At 39.5% G+C, this 16101-nt stretch overlaps 1 protein-coding gene across 1 annotated transcript; it reads left to right on the forward strand.

The window, feature by feature from the left end:
- Nucleotides 1–5225: 5225 nt before the first annotated feature.
- Nucleotides 5226–13757, forward strand: LOC117336668 (mucin-17-like). Its single transcript, XM_033897277.1, has one exon. The coding sequence runs from the start codon at nucleotides 5226–5228 to the stop codon at nucleotides 13755–13757; it is 8532 nt and encodes a 2843-aa protein (XP_033753168.1).
- Nucleotides 13758–16101: the final 2344 nt, after the last annotated feature.

Raw genomic sequence — 16101 nt, forward strand, 5'->3', positions numbered from 1 at the left:
CCTGTATAAAGAGCTCACTTTGGTGCAAAACCTGCACAAAGATTTTACATAGCATACAAAACCTGTATAAAGAGCTCACATTGGTGCAAAACCTGCACAAAGATTTTACATAGCATACAAAACCTGTATATAGAACTCATTTGCAAGAAAAGTATAATGCAATTTCACCGGTTTGGTTTCATATTGTACAATATGTATACATGTTACTCCCATATATAATGGAAATAACTACAAGTAGAAAACACACCGTTAAAGATTGGAACTCCTCGAAATCTACAGGATACGGTGAGAGTATTTACCTACAATTATATAAAAAAAAATATTCAGAAATAAAACAGGTCATTTTTTCAAAACATCCGCTTGAACTTGAGTACAACTGTCAGCTTCAGACCAAATTACGAAACTGTGGGTCTATTTTTTGTAATATTAACACCCTTAACACTCGTTATTGTTTCTTATGGCTGCTTTACCTAATAATGGTGTTATTAATAGATTGATACAAAAAGTCGAATGTCTCATTACGCATTAATAAGACAACAAAAAATATAGTTGTATCTGGAAATGTTACACGAACAATATCTAGCTATTTGACACGTACTTATGTTAAGTGTTTCACACTGTGACATGAATCGAGGAGGCACGATTGGACCTAAACACAGCGGTGGTTATTATCACCAATGTTAAGTGTCAACAATGTATTCGAGGTCGATGTCATATTTATTGGGTAACAGATCCACAGGGGTTTGGCACGATTTTCCAAATGTATATATATGGACCATCATTTGGGAAATCGTGCCAAGCCCCTGTGAACAGATCCACAAACAAATCGATTTCGGAATGTGGATATATCAAATTATGAACTTTAATAAATCCCATATGTCAAAGCCACTCATGCAAGATCCTCTATTTTTGGCATATACAGATCGATTTTGGTATGTACATGTGTCATTTAAAGTTTTTTGTCTTGGTGATTTTTACCTTAAAACTGAGGTATTGATGGTAATAAACAAACGCATATTACCTGAATTTTACCTGTAGCCCAGGTCAATTCCAGTCGACTACTGACTCGGGTAAGATATTGAAATGGGAGATACTTGAAATCGTAAACTTCAAATTCTACTGGTGATTGTTTCTAGAAAAGCATACTTTGAATCAAAACAGGCTTTTCTTTGAACTGAATTGACATGAGGCATACTGAATTTACTAAACAACGACATCAAAATGGATGTTATCTGTGGACAATAAGATCTGATATAGTAGAAGCGGTATAATATACAGTTCCTAACACTGTCGCTCCATAAAAATGTTATTATTGATAAAGAAATCTGAATGTTACAACAACAACAAAACAGAACAATATAAGATAGACACCCACTTATAACGGTCTGTAGCCAAAGCAAACACAGTCGACATTAAAATCTATAGCTGGAGATGTTTATAGTGCCAACACGTGTTGGCGAGTTGACATAGCAGATTATCACCACACAGACACTGGACCACATGTCGCATCTACTAATAAACACAACATTTACTCGCTAATATAATGTCACTCCAGTTAAAATTTAATTACAGCTGTGTCTAAGGAGATATCAAAGTACATACCGACCCGTAAAAAGCCAGAATTCTCGTGCAGTGTTTGATGAGGCTTCTTTCCAATAATGTTGTAATTTATGGAGGAATAAATCATCAATTATCTGTACAAAATGGTATACGTAAGTCTCATATTTTAAGTCTCCGTCAGTCAAATAAATTCGATTTGATTTGTGGAATTATATCTAAAAACTAATGACTATCGCAGCGAAGCGAGGAATGCCACAAGTGTTAACATCTTCAGAAAAAAAAGAGAATTAAGCTTAAATAGCATTATGAAACGAATAAAGGGAAGGATTTCAGTCGGAGACTGCACAGACAAGTGGAATAATAATAATAAAAAGGACGGCAATGGACACGTATGTAGTGTAACGTTCGGTCTGTTGTCATCTTTACTGAAAACTGTAAGCATATGATGCGATTGAATCAATGGTTAAGATTTCTTTCGTGATACTTTTGATTGCAGTTTGACTATTTATCGTTAACCAGCTTAAACTTATAGATAAATAAGATTTGTATCAATCCAGCCAAATTGGACCGAAGGGGGTAACGCTAAGAAAGCCTTTCAGTTCGTGGGTGGCAGCATGCGGAGGATCGTGATTTTTCTTGACGAATAATATTGAAATGTTTATTTTGCTTTTTATATTCTTTTTGCATTAAAACTTTTGCATTTCAAATTTGTAGTTAAGATAGGCAACAAACAGTATTTGCATTCTTCTGTATGTAAATCTCTCCCTGAATGCACTGCGATTAAAGGCACGTGTATGCAAAGGAGATTATAATGTTGGTCACTTTCATAGGCAGGGATATTCAAAAGTTCGTAACTTCTTGGCTTCATTAGGACAATTTTTGACGTTATGAAATTATTTCTTTTATTTGTAGATCTTAAGTAATAGGCATACATATATTGACTAAGTGTCATTTACTGTCAAGATAATAAAAATGTATTACATTCTGTCGGAGGTGCAGCATCTTTAATTGTAATGTGATCTCCAACTAAACCTGTGCCATTTCCGCATATGTTCCGATTCCATTGTTGTCTTCTTTTTTTATAATTCCACCTGTCTATGCAATCTCTGATTGAAATCCTCACCTCTATTCGTTTCATAATCTAATTTACGCTTAATTCCTTTTTTTTTCTGGAGATGTTTACACTTCCTCGCTTCTTATTGCGACCGTCATTACTCGTTTGTGCTTCTGTTTTCGGCGCATGCGCAATCAGTATTTCATTCAATATGGAGGCGGAGCGGAATGGAATTTCCTCGGGACGCAGTTAATTACTTTTCTTTTTCTAATTTTAAAGATAAATAAAAAAAAAATGCCAATTTCCGAGGATGGTAATAGTGTGAAGTGTGTAACTTTTATTGCTAAAGAAAAATACATATGAGACTATTCGGTTTTTTAATTCATAAAAAATACTATTTGTCGAAGGTATACACCTTTGAGTTGAATGGAATGTTCTTAATTCATAACCCTGTTTTGTGCGATGATTCCATAACGCAAAAAAATCATTTTATGATAGTGCAAACGCTTTATATATATGTGTGTGTTATATTGTGATGTTGAAGTTATTTAATTATGTTTCTACATGTATATAATACGGTATTGTTGTCACTATATGTTTGTAGTATTATGTCTATAGGGGCATTCCTTCGTTTGAATACAGTTTAGGTCGTCAAAATTAAACTTAGTGGGAAATATGTATTTTTATCAAGTAGTAAAAGCTATAATCTTTACATTAATAAGGCAGTTTTACTCTCAAGATAAACCAACGTTATTCGAGAAGCAATTCCTGAAAATTCTTAATTCGACCCGAAGTAACACTAATCACCGTAAAGACACATGGTATTTGTATACGATACGCCTTTTTCCTGTACATTTTGGCGTTAATTTCTTTAAAGGTAGGCACAGACCCTCATATAATCATCGTTCGGACATATATTCCATCAATAGAAATTGTGCATGTTTCTGATGTCTGAACGAAGGAATGCCCCATTTAAGTTATAAAGTGATGGTGTTAAAGTTGCTATGTTATTTGATGAGATAACATCTACCTTATGTATACTGTATACCTATACCTCATAATTTAGGTTAAACCAAGTAGCTAATACTTTGTTTTTATTAAAGGTAATTCGAGTCAGCGCGGATTTACAGCACCTGTTATTGAAGGTGCTAATTCAAACTCTCTTGTTGACGTCACTGGTTTCCGAGAAAGGGATACACCTTACAACGCCTCGCCAAGTAGTGTGACCTACCCTTCATCCGTTGAACCTAACAGTTACCTAAGTGAGTGGGGCTATGTTACTGATAGTCGGGATCGTCACATCAGTAGAATTTATCACGTTCCATCGCCTTATGTAACACAGTTTGGAACAGCAGTGGCTGAACCTTTGCTGAAGACTTTAGTGACGGAGCGTCCGAGTGTGAAATCTAATCAAGTGATTAGTGTTAGTACTTTACCGTCATTACAAACACTTTTACCACCTGATTCGGTCACTGGCGGATCAGTGAGACATCGGTCGACAGAAAGTCAGCTGTTACAACAAGAAAACATTACAACTCGGCTGACAGTAAACATCGTGACGTCACAATCATATACTACCCAACCACAAACAAATGCTGTGCTGTCACCATCTCAACTTATCGATTCCTTAAGCAGCCAATCACGAAAAGACATCGAGACGTCACAGCCATCAACTACCCAGTTACTGTCTCAGTCGATCAATGCATCAGTTAGCCAATCGTCAAAAAACATTATGACATCACAACCATCAACTTCCAAATTAACAACTAATGCTGAACCGTTACTGTATCAATCAATCAATTCATTAATTAGCCAATCACCAATAAACACTGTGACGTCATCTTCATCACACTATTTGCAGCCATCCATTAGTTATTCATCAGAAGACGCTTTGACAACTCATGTTTCTGAATATGAAAGACAAGTAGCTAGTGTGTGGCAGTCCTTTAGGTCTTATACAAGCAATACAGTGGCATCTTCTTTGTCTGAACACCCATCAACTAACCAATCCCGACTATTCGTTTTTCAATCTACAGATCAATCAGTAGAATTATTATCAAAAGATACGATGACGTCACAATCGTCTCGATCTACAAAGTTGCCAATTAGCCAATCATCAAAAGATATGGTAACGTCACCGATGTCCGTGTCTATACATCCCTCCGTCAGTCAGTCAGCAAACAACGTTTGGACAACTGTTGTGGCTCAGAGTAAACAACCATCCAGTATAAATTCATCAGCAGACTCGATGCTTACTGATGTGATTCAGTATATACAGCCATCGACTTCTCAACCAAAATTCCGTACTATACAGTCATCAGCTCAATCACAACATACTTTGGTATCATCTTTATCACCGACGTCATTATTGGCAGCAGCGGAAACGTCAAAAGGCACTGTGACATCATTCGTCATTTCGTCTATGCTCCCGTCAATAAGCCAGTCATCAAAAGACTTTGTGACGTCGTATGTGTCCAAAACTGCAATAATGACGACAAGCCATTCATTAAAAGATATGATATCACCGATAACGCATTCTACACAATCATCAATAACCTACCGATCAATGAACATTGATGAATCATCTATTAGCTATGCATCACATGTCATAATGACGGCATCCACTTCACGGCATATGCAGTCATCAAAGGGTCTAATATCAAAAGAGATTTTGACGTCATATATGTCTTCACATATGGAGTTATCAGCTAGCCAATCATCAAATCTAACTCTGACGTCACTCACGAGTCAGTTTGTCTCAACAAGCCAATCATCAAATCCAACTTTGACGTCACTCACGAGTCAGTTTGTCTCACCAAGCCAATCATCAAATCCAACTTTGACGTCACTCACGAGTCAGTTTGTGCCACCAAGCCAATCACCAAATCCAACTTTGACGTCACTCACGAGTCAGTTTGTGCCACCAAACCAATCATCAAAGGACATTTTAACGGCCTCGATGTTCCGATCGATACAGCGTTCAACTAGTCAAACAGTTGTGGCGGATAGGACGTCATATATACCTACACCGACACAATCATCAATTGATACTATGACCGTAGTTGTGTCCCAACCAGAAACGGACAAAATGACGTCACAACATCCGTCTATTAGTGAATTGCCAGCATTCGGTGGAGGATCTTCTGTACTTTATTCTATGCCAACAATGAAGAGTCAACCATCAAATTCTATTACAGTTTTACATGTGTCTCAATCACCATCTTTAATAATCAATCGATCATCAGAGATGGTATTATCGGCATCCAACCAGCTAGCTGTGACTTCGCCTATATCGCAGGAAATATCACAATCTCTTGTCCAGTCCACCATGAAAAAATCTTTCACGAGGAGCATGCAGTCAGAAATTTCATCGTTAATCTCTTTCCGGATGACATCTTTACCTACATCAGAGATTAAAAAAGGAAATACTCCACCATCTATCATGCCGTCAAAAGTCTCGCCCAACGAATCCAGAACCATGACATCATCATCAGACGAAATATCTACCATTAACAACATACCATACGTCCAGGTCACCATGGTATCTAGGATTTCCCGTGATATATCAGAGAATGGGTCACCAACTTTTATCCAGTCCGATGCGACATCAATTTTTACTCAGTCCGATGTCAAACCAACAATTATCCACTTAGATGTCACATCAGCCTTTACCAACAACGATATCACGCCAACCTTTATCAAGTCTGAAGTCACATCAATATTTATCAAATCAAATGTCTCATCAACATTTATCCAGTCTGATGTCCAACCAAGCTTTATCCAGTCCGATGTCACACCAACATTTATCAAATCAGATGTCTCGCCAACATTAATCAAGTCTGATGTCACACCAACATCTATCCAGTCCGATGTCACACCAACATTTAGCAAATCAGATGTCTCATCAACATTTATCCAGTCTGATGTCCAACCAAGCTTTATCCAGTCCGATGCCTCACCAACATTTATCCAGTCCGATGCCACATCAACATTTATCAAGTCTGAAGTCACACCAATATTTATCAAATCAGATGTCACATCGACATTTATCCAGTCCGATGCCTCGCCAGCCTTTATCCAGTCTGAAGTCACACCAATATTTATCAAATCAGATGTCACATCGACATTTATCCAGTCCGAAGTCACACCAACATTTATCAAATCAGATGTCACACCAACATTTATCAAGTCTGATGTCACACCAACATCTATCCAGTCCGATGTCACACCAACATTTATCCAGTCCGATGCCTCACCAACATTTAACAAATCAGATGTCTCATCAACATTTATCCAGTCTGATGTCCAACCAAGCTTTATCCAGTCCGATGCCTCACCAACATTTATCCAGTCCGATGCCACATCAACATTTATCAAGTCTGAAGTCACACCAACATTTATCAAATCGGATGTCTCATCAACATTTATCCAGTCCGATGCCACATCAACATTTATGCAGTCCGATGCCACATCAACATTTATCAAATCAGATGTCTCACCAACATTTATCAAGTCTGATGTCACACCAATATTTATCAAATCAGATGTCACACCGACATTTATCCAGTCCGATGCCTCGCCAGCCTTTATCCAGTCCGATGCCTCACCAACATTTATCCAGTCCGATGCCACATCAACATTTATCAAATCAGATGTCACACCAATATTTATCAAATCAGATGTCTCACCAACATTTATCCAGTCCGATGTCTCATCAAAATTTATCCAGTCCGATGCCTCACCAACATCTATCCAGTCCGATGTCACACCAACATTTATCCAGTCTGATGTCCAACCAAGCTTTATCCAGTCCGATGCCACATCAACATTTATGCAGTCCGATGCCACATCAACATTTATCAAATCAGATGCCTCACCAACATTTATCAAATCAGATGTCTCACCAACATTTATCAAACCAGATGTCACACCAACATTTTTCAAATCAGATGTCTCACCAACATTTATCAAACCAGATGTCTCACCAACATTTTTCAAATCAGATGTCTCACCAACATTTATCAAACCAGATGTCTCACCAACATTTATCAAACCAGATGTCTCACCAACATTTTTCAAATCAGATGTCTCACCAACATTTATCAAACCAGATGTCTCACCAACATTTATCAAACCAGATGTCTCACCAACATTTTTCAAATCAGATGTCTCATCAACATTTATCCAGTCCGATGTCACATCAAGCTTTATCCAGGTGGAATTTATCTCTCCTTCATCGTTCGTCACATCATTGTTGACACCATCTGCGTCGCTGAATAAAATGTCGACCCGTTTGCAACCATCATTTATTCTTTCAGCAATGCAACCATCTTCAACGAAGAGAATGATATCAGAAAGTGAGTCCTTAACTGTTAACAAGTCAATACTTTTACAGACATCATCATTGAGTATGGTACCTGAGAATACATCACCATCTATCATGACAAAGATGATAAAACCGTCTATTTCGAGTTTAGTATCAGAGAAACTAACATTCATCCAGTCATCGGTGCAACTATCTTCATCAAATAATAGCAATTCAGAGCATGTGTTGTCAATGGCAACGCGAATACCATCAACAACTCAGATTAATCCGTCAGAGAACGTGGCAGCATCCATTCCAATTCAAACGTTAATAGAATCTGCTTCACAAACGATTATGTCATATAACATGTACCCGTCCTATACCGTATCAGATGTGACAACACTTTCATCAGGAACCAAGAAATCAAGAACGATGTCATCAAAATATATACACTTGAATAGTTTGGAATTTGAGGAAAGGAGTGCGACATCGGAAAGTATTTCCCAATCTATACAAACTTCAATGGCAGCATCGTCAGAATTAAGGAATTTGACATCAAGTAACTTATCCTCAATAAATAACCAGTCGTTCCATATGTCTTCAGCAGCTTTAGAAGAAAAATCCGACAGTGTGTCACTATCTACCCTTCCTAGAATCGCCTTATCGTCTGCTTCAAGATATATTGATTTGGGTAGTATATCGCCATCCTTTACGGAGTCGACCGTAATAACACCAACACCAGTACTGACATCGTCGCTGGTATCATCTGCAACAAGCAGTATGGTATCAGGAAAGGTACCAACATCAGTTCACCAATCAAGAACGATTACATCTATATTTTCTACTAAGCTGGCAGAGAGCATAGCGCAATCATTCCTCAAGTCAACCGTAGAACAGTCTTTATCGGGAACAGCGGAAAGGATATCATCAATAGTTATCAAGTCAATGCTTCAACTATCTTCAACAGATAGCAAGAATATGATAACTTCCGTTCAACCCTCAAAGATAAAACCGTCAGCATCAAGGAACTTGTCCCCCGAATCTTTTATCATGTCAAGTTTGACACCTTTTTCACTAAACCCACACTCAGAGAGTGTGACACCATCCCTTCAATCGACAATAATTACCGCGACTGTGCTGAGGCCCCTGGTATCAGTGAACATTATACCATCATCCATTCTGTCAGATGTGATACCTCTTTCATCCGGAAAAACTATGGAACCATTAAAGATGTCCTCATTAACTATTTCTACAATGCTTGAACCATCTTCAACAAGGAGTGTGAACTCCGAAAGTATCTCGCCCTCCATTCAGTTCTCGTTGAAAACACAGTTCGATTCGAGTGATAAATCAACAAGGATATCAAAATCACCTTTGTCAGCTGTAACGTTAGTCACGTTAGAAACTATGGCTATGAGTATCCAATTATCCTCTCAACAGTCAACACTTAAGGGAGTCATATCATCAGACAGTACGCCAGTGATCGAATCACTGATTCCAAGAAGTTTAATATCAGAGAGGAAGTCAACTTCGTTATCTACAGCATTGGCGAATACTTCGGACACGCCAACTACAACCAGAGACATACCTTCAGAGAGCATGATATCATCCTACCATCCGTCAAAGATAATTCCCACTCGTTCATTACCGGATGATATGTTACAGTCTTTTATCAAGACATCTGCAGCAAGCTCTATGCCATCAAGTGTCACAGACAAAAATCTTTCTATGACATCCGAAAGCGTGTCATCAATGACTTTTATATCATCAATCCGTCCATCACAAGAAACACGGAGCGTGCTATCAAGCAGTACATCCATATCATATAAACTGTCATCAAGAACACCATATCCGTCAATGAAAGTGGTGTCTTCTTCCTTGTCCCTGTCGGATGTAACAATATCTTCGACACTGAGTTCAAATTCAAGAGATATGTCGTTTATTCAATCGAAGGTGAAACCATCCAGATCAGTGAGCACGATGTCGGAGAGTGTGCCGTTGTCGTCATTTATCCTGTCATCACCATCATCGTCAGTAGGCAAAAATTCAGTTAGTCTGATGCCATCGTTTACTCGGTCAGCGATCACCTTATTTCAATCATTATCATCGTCGGTTGACCAACCAGCGTCAACAGAATATATATCCTTGTTGGTCCCATCAACTGTGACGTTGGATAATGTTGTATCAGCTACGAGCAAATCAGTTGTGAAACCGTCGCCGACAATTATCGCGATTCCCACGAGTAAGGCATCGTTTATCAAATCAGCCAGGTCACCAAGCTCTCATTTAGAAAGTATTTCTCCGGCATTCATCATGTCAACTATGATTTCAGTGCCAGGTCGCAGCTCATCTTCATTGTTCCAGTCAGCTGTGACGCCATCCATTTCATTGGGTACGTACGCAAAGACTCCATCATCTGTCTTTATCAAGTCATATGTACCAGCATCGATGACATGGAGTACGATTCCGGAGATTATATCCTCCTCGCTGTTTCAGTCTGACCGTTCATCGTTTACGGCAATAAATACATTGCCGCATATTATGTCATCTGATCGATCGTCTGTGCAACCTCCTTTGTTGACCCTGAAACCGACGTCAGAAAATGTATCTTTTATGACTTTGGATAGTAGTTTTGAGAATACTTCATCCGTTTCGGTCGAGTTAGATCCGACACTATCAACATCAGTAAGTACGAGTTTACAGTCGTCGTCGTCTGTCCAGTCACGCCTGACATCATCTGAAACACCGAGTATGAAGTTACGCAATTCCTCATTCTCGATTTCAACTGTGTCACTGAGTAAGATGTCAAAACGGGTCTCAACAACATTTATACCGATGACATCGTCTTTGTCTATAAGTATGCATTCAGAGAGTAAGTCGCCAACATTGGACAAGTCACGGAGTTCAGAGACTAGTTCACCACCTGGAAACCAGAGTATGAATTCAGAAAATATGACGCCATTGTTTATCCAGTCAACTGTACCTCCATCAACGACTATGATGGAAAACTTAATGTCATCATTTATCCAATCGGAGGTGACGTCGCCTATGTCATTTAACATGAATTCAGAAAGTATTATATCGTCATCTTTCCAACCAGAAGATATAGTGTCATTGTCATTAAGCACGATGCAAGACAGTGCGCCATCCTCGTTGCATCAGTCATCAACGTCAACATCACTGTTTAATTATACAGAGAGTATGTCATCACCTTTTATCCAGTCAGCCATGACACACTCAATATTCTTGAGTACGATGTCGGAGATTAACTCCTCGTCTTTGATGCAGTCGGCTCAAGCGCCAACTATGATTGAAAATTCAGAAAGTACGCCGTCAATGTCGGTACAGGCAACAGCGGCATCATATACGTCGATCCAGTCACTTGAGGAACAATCTACAGCACTAAATAGGAATTCAAAGGTTAAAACGTCGACTTCATTAGTCCAGGCTCTTCAGACACCGTCTAAAACACTGAGTTCGAGTCCAGAGATTGAGATGTCGACCTCGTTAGTCCATGTACTTCAGACACCATCTGCAACACTGAGTATGAGTTCAAAGTTTCAAAAGTCGACTTCGTTGTTCCAGATACCTCAGAGACAATCTACAACACTGAGTTCGAATTCGGAGATTAAGCTATCCTCGTCGATCCTGTTACTGCAGACACCGTCTTTAACATTGTCATCGTCGGCCCAGTCACCTCTGACATCATCGTTGCTCCAGACAACAGTGGCGCCAAGAACGACACAAAGTAGTGTGTTGGAAAGTATCGCTGTATCATCTTTCCATTCAGCTATGACACTGTCGACGACACGAAGCTCTGACCTGGAAAACATACCGTCGCTTATCCAGTCAACTGTTGGCAGCCAATCATTGTCCGTGGGAACAAACTCAGCGAACAAACCATTCTCATTGACCAAACCATTTCCGACACCATCTTCGGATATAAGTACCAATTCCGAGAATGTGACATCCTCCTCGTTGTCAAAGTCAAGTATAACACCATCTGTATCGTTGCATATAAATACCGAAAATGAGTCACCATCGTTTCTACACTCAACTGCGACACCCTTTCCAAATTCAAGGGATATGCCATCCGCTTTAAAACCATCTGTGATGTCGTCCATATCATTGAGAAGTAGTGCAGAGAGTATGTCATTATCAGCGATATCATTATCGATGTCGGAGAAAATATCACCTTCGTTCAGCCAGTCGTTCCTGGTACGATCTTTGACAACGAATGTGGAATCAGAGAGCAGGTCATCATTTATATCGTCAGCAGTAGCACAATCCAGCAGGATGTCAACAACGCCTGCAGACCTATCAACATTGACACCGTCTTTGCCATTAGATGAGAATTCAGGAAGAATGTCGTCATCATTTATCGATTTTAATGATTCAGATATTATGTCGCCATTAACAATTCAGTCAACCGTAACACCACCGTTGCCGAAAAGTTCTTATTCAGAGACGTCACTGAGAAGGATATTGGACAATATTACAACAATATTACGCGATCAAAGTGGTATATCTTCAATCTTAACAGGTACAATTTCAGCGGGCGTGTCATCATCGCAGGTCAAGTTTCTTTTGACATCATCGTCAACATTTAGCTCGAATTCTGAAAATGTGCAACAACCTATTGGCAAGTCAGATGTTTCACTATCTATATCAGTGAAAGCTTATCCGGGAAGTTTCTCATCCTTGTTTCAATCAATATCAACGACAACAAAAATACCAAGTAGAATGTCGGAGAGCAATTTATCATCATCAGCTGTGACACCGTCGACAACACTGATTCCGAATTCAGAGAGAATGTCATCGTTGACTCAGCCAACTTTGGATCCTTTGTTGTCATTTAGCACGAATTCAGCAAGTAAGCCATATGTGTTGGTACAGCCACATTCCTCACCAACAATGAGAACGAATGCAGAAAATAGTTTATCATCGTTGTTCCAGGCCACTACGATATCAGCCGAAGCATTAAGATCAAATTCAAGAGATATGTCGTATATTCAATCAAAGGTGAAACCATCCAGATCAGTGAGCACGATGCCGGAGATTTTGCCGTTGTCGATATTTATTCCGTCATCACTATCATCGGCAGTAAGCAAAACAAGACTGATCCTGAAATCAGAAGGTATGATGCCATTATTTATCCAGTCAACTGTGTCATCATCAAATATCGTTATTAAGAATTTAGAGCGTATATCATCATCGTCTATAAAAGTTTCTGACACATTGTCTGAGAGTATGTCATCTATGTTTGTCACTTCAATAATGACGTCATTTTTGTCGCTGAATGCAGGTCGCATATCGACATCATTAGCCCAGACAAATCTTACCACATTTATGTCATTGAGCATGTCATTCTCCTTAGTTCAGTCAACTTTAACACCATCACCAAGACCGAGTGTTATTTCAAAGAAAATATCATCAATGTTTGTACTTTCAGGTGAGACACAGTCTTTGGCAATGAGCAGAAATTTGGAGAGTTTCACGCCTATGTATATCCAGTCGAAGGTGTCTGCAACAACGAGTACAGTGTGGAAGAGTATGCCATCATGGTCGTTCGAGTCATCAGTGACACCATCGATTCAATCGAGCAGTATAGCATCCATGTTGATCCATTCATCTATGACCACATCTGCAACACAGATGACAAGTTTATATAGTATGCCATTGATAATCCAGTCAACATTGGTACTTTATAGTTCAGAGAGTACCGCATCGGATATTCCCTCAACCGTGACACCACCGTTGTCAATGAGTTCTTATTCACAGACGACGTCATCCGTTTCGATTCAGTCAGATGTGACCCCGATATTTGTCATTGACTAGGATCTCAACAATAAGTCATCTTTGCTTGTTGAGTCACTTTGGACACCAGTTTCAACACCAAGTACGCATTCAGAGATATTTCCTTCTACTTCGATGACACCTTCAGAGATCCTGGGGATGAATTCAGTAAATCTGACGCCATCGTTTGTAGAGCCAACTGTGCCACCATTTACGACACTGCTTGTAAATTCCAGTAGTATATCATTGATTTCCTTCTCAGTTGCTACGTCTTCGCTTTTAACGAATTTGGACAGTTTATCAGCAGAGTCTGTACAGTCGACGTCGTTGCCATTGAGATGGAATTCAGAACTCTCTCCATTCTTGTCATTTCATTCAACTGTGACACAATATATGTCACTGAGCTTGAATTCAGAGAGTGTGCGGTCATATTCATCTACCACACCACCCGTAACACAGAGCACGGAATCAGAGGATAAACCATCACGGCTTATCCAGTCAGAGGTGACATCGTCTGTGTCATTGAGTACTAGTTCACCGATTGAACCACCATCACCTCTAACACAATTTACAATTGGAAGTATGAACTCAGCAATTTTCTCCTCGTTATCAATTTTGATTCCTTCCACATCACGAAGAACTAGTTCAGAAAGTATGACACCATCATCTTTGGAGTCAGGCTTGCCACCACCGATGTCAACTAGTATGATGTTAGAGAGTATATCATCACCATTTATCCAGCCGTCCCATTCAACCGTGACTCTATCTACGTTCCTGAGTAGGATGACAAACGATATTGCACTTTCGTCTATCCAATCAGCGTTAAGACCATCAACGACGCTGTTTTCAGATTCAGATACTTTTTCCTCAGTTGCCGACCCAGCTGTGACTCCGTCCAGGTCATTAAGCATGTCCTCAGAAAGTATACCATCAGAAGTCATCAGGTCAACCATTCAATCTTCGTTTACTTCACAAACGATATCAGAAATGATGCAGCCCTCCTTGTTTCTCTCTGTGAAATCAACTGCAGAATTGAGTAGGATGCCGCAGAGTACTACACCGCCTATTCAGTCAGCCACTACACCGGCCATGTCACTGAACACGGGTACAGGACATTTGCCCTCAGCGTCCATCCAATTAGCGTTGACACCAACGATGTCAACGAGAACGATGTCGGAGAATATATCATCGACATTTATCAAGCCAATTGTGACATATTCCGTATCAGTGAGTACTTATCAAAAGAAATCATCATCTGTATTGACCAAATCAAAGTCACCAACGTCTTCGACGACGCTGCCTACTTCTGAGAGCGTTTCAACCTCCAGTTTCCTACCTTCCCAGCCTCATTCGTTCCAGTCGCCACATTCAGCAGAGGGAATGAATTCTGACATGATTTCAGATACAAGATCGATGTCACTGGGTATAATGTCGGAAAATATGCCAGCAATATCAACCATGTCGGTCGTGACTCCATCTATGCCAATGGGTACGGTTTCCAAGACACCGAGTACAAATCCCGAGAGTTTTTCGTTACAACGGTTCACGTCCACAATGAAGTCACCTGTTACACGGAGTATGAATCCAGATAATGTGTCGAGATCTTCCATGCAATCATCTGTAACACCATCTATGACACAGATCATGATTTCAGAGGATGTTTCTACGTTTGTCAAATCCTCTTTCATCCAGTCCTCATCCATAATCAAAAACTCAGAAAGTATATCATCAGTATTGATCAGGTCAAGTGTGATACCATCTTTTACAATCAGAGAGACAGCAGAGAGTAAGCCATCTTTGTCATTCCGCCTAACTGAGACGAGACCTACGACACTGACTGTGGATTCAGATATTATTTCGTCATCGTTTGAGCAGACAGCTTTAATACCACAACTGTCATCGAATACCATGTCAATGAGTATTAATCCGGAGAGTGTGTCATCATTGTTGATTCAGTCAGATGCGACGTCAATTATGCCATCGAGTACAAATGTAACGAGTAAGTTTTCCAGATCACTTGTGACACCATCCTCGAAATTGGAAGCAAACTCAGAACGTTTTTCATCCTCGTTGTTCCAGTCAACGGTGACATCATCATCAAGACCAATAAGGAATTTAGAGAATATGACAAACATATTTGTTCAAACTTCTGTAACAACCTTAGTGTCAGAAGATACAATCTCGAAGAGTTCCTCATCCCCTTTGACCCAATCAACTGAGACATCTACTTCGATACTGAGTAGAATTTCGAAATATATAACTTCATCGTTTATCGAAACAGTTATATCTTCGTCTATGTTTCTGAGTTCAGAGAGTAAGTTATCACCATTTACAAAGCCACCTGTAACACCAGTTATGTCATCGGCTAAGACAACCGTGTTGGTCA

The sequence above is a fragment of the Pecten maximus genome, chromosome 10 (genome assembly GCF_902652985.1).
Source record: "Pecten maximus chromosome 10, xPecMax1.1, whole genome shotgun sequence".
In the NCBI taxonomy this organism is placed as follows: domain Eukaryota; kingdom Metazoa; phylum Mollusca; class Bivalvia; order Pectinida; family Pectinidae; genus Pecten; species Pecten maximus.

Bases quoted from the DNA above. Each gene is read 5' to 3' on its own strand.
- LOC117336668 (XM_033897277.1), top strand. From the start codon at position 5,226: ATGACGGCATCCACTTCACGGCATATGCAGTCATCAAAGGGTCTAATA.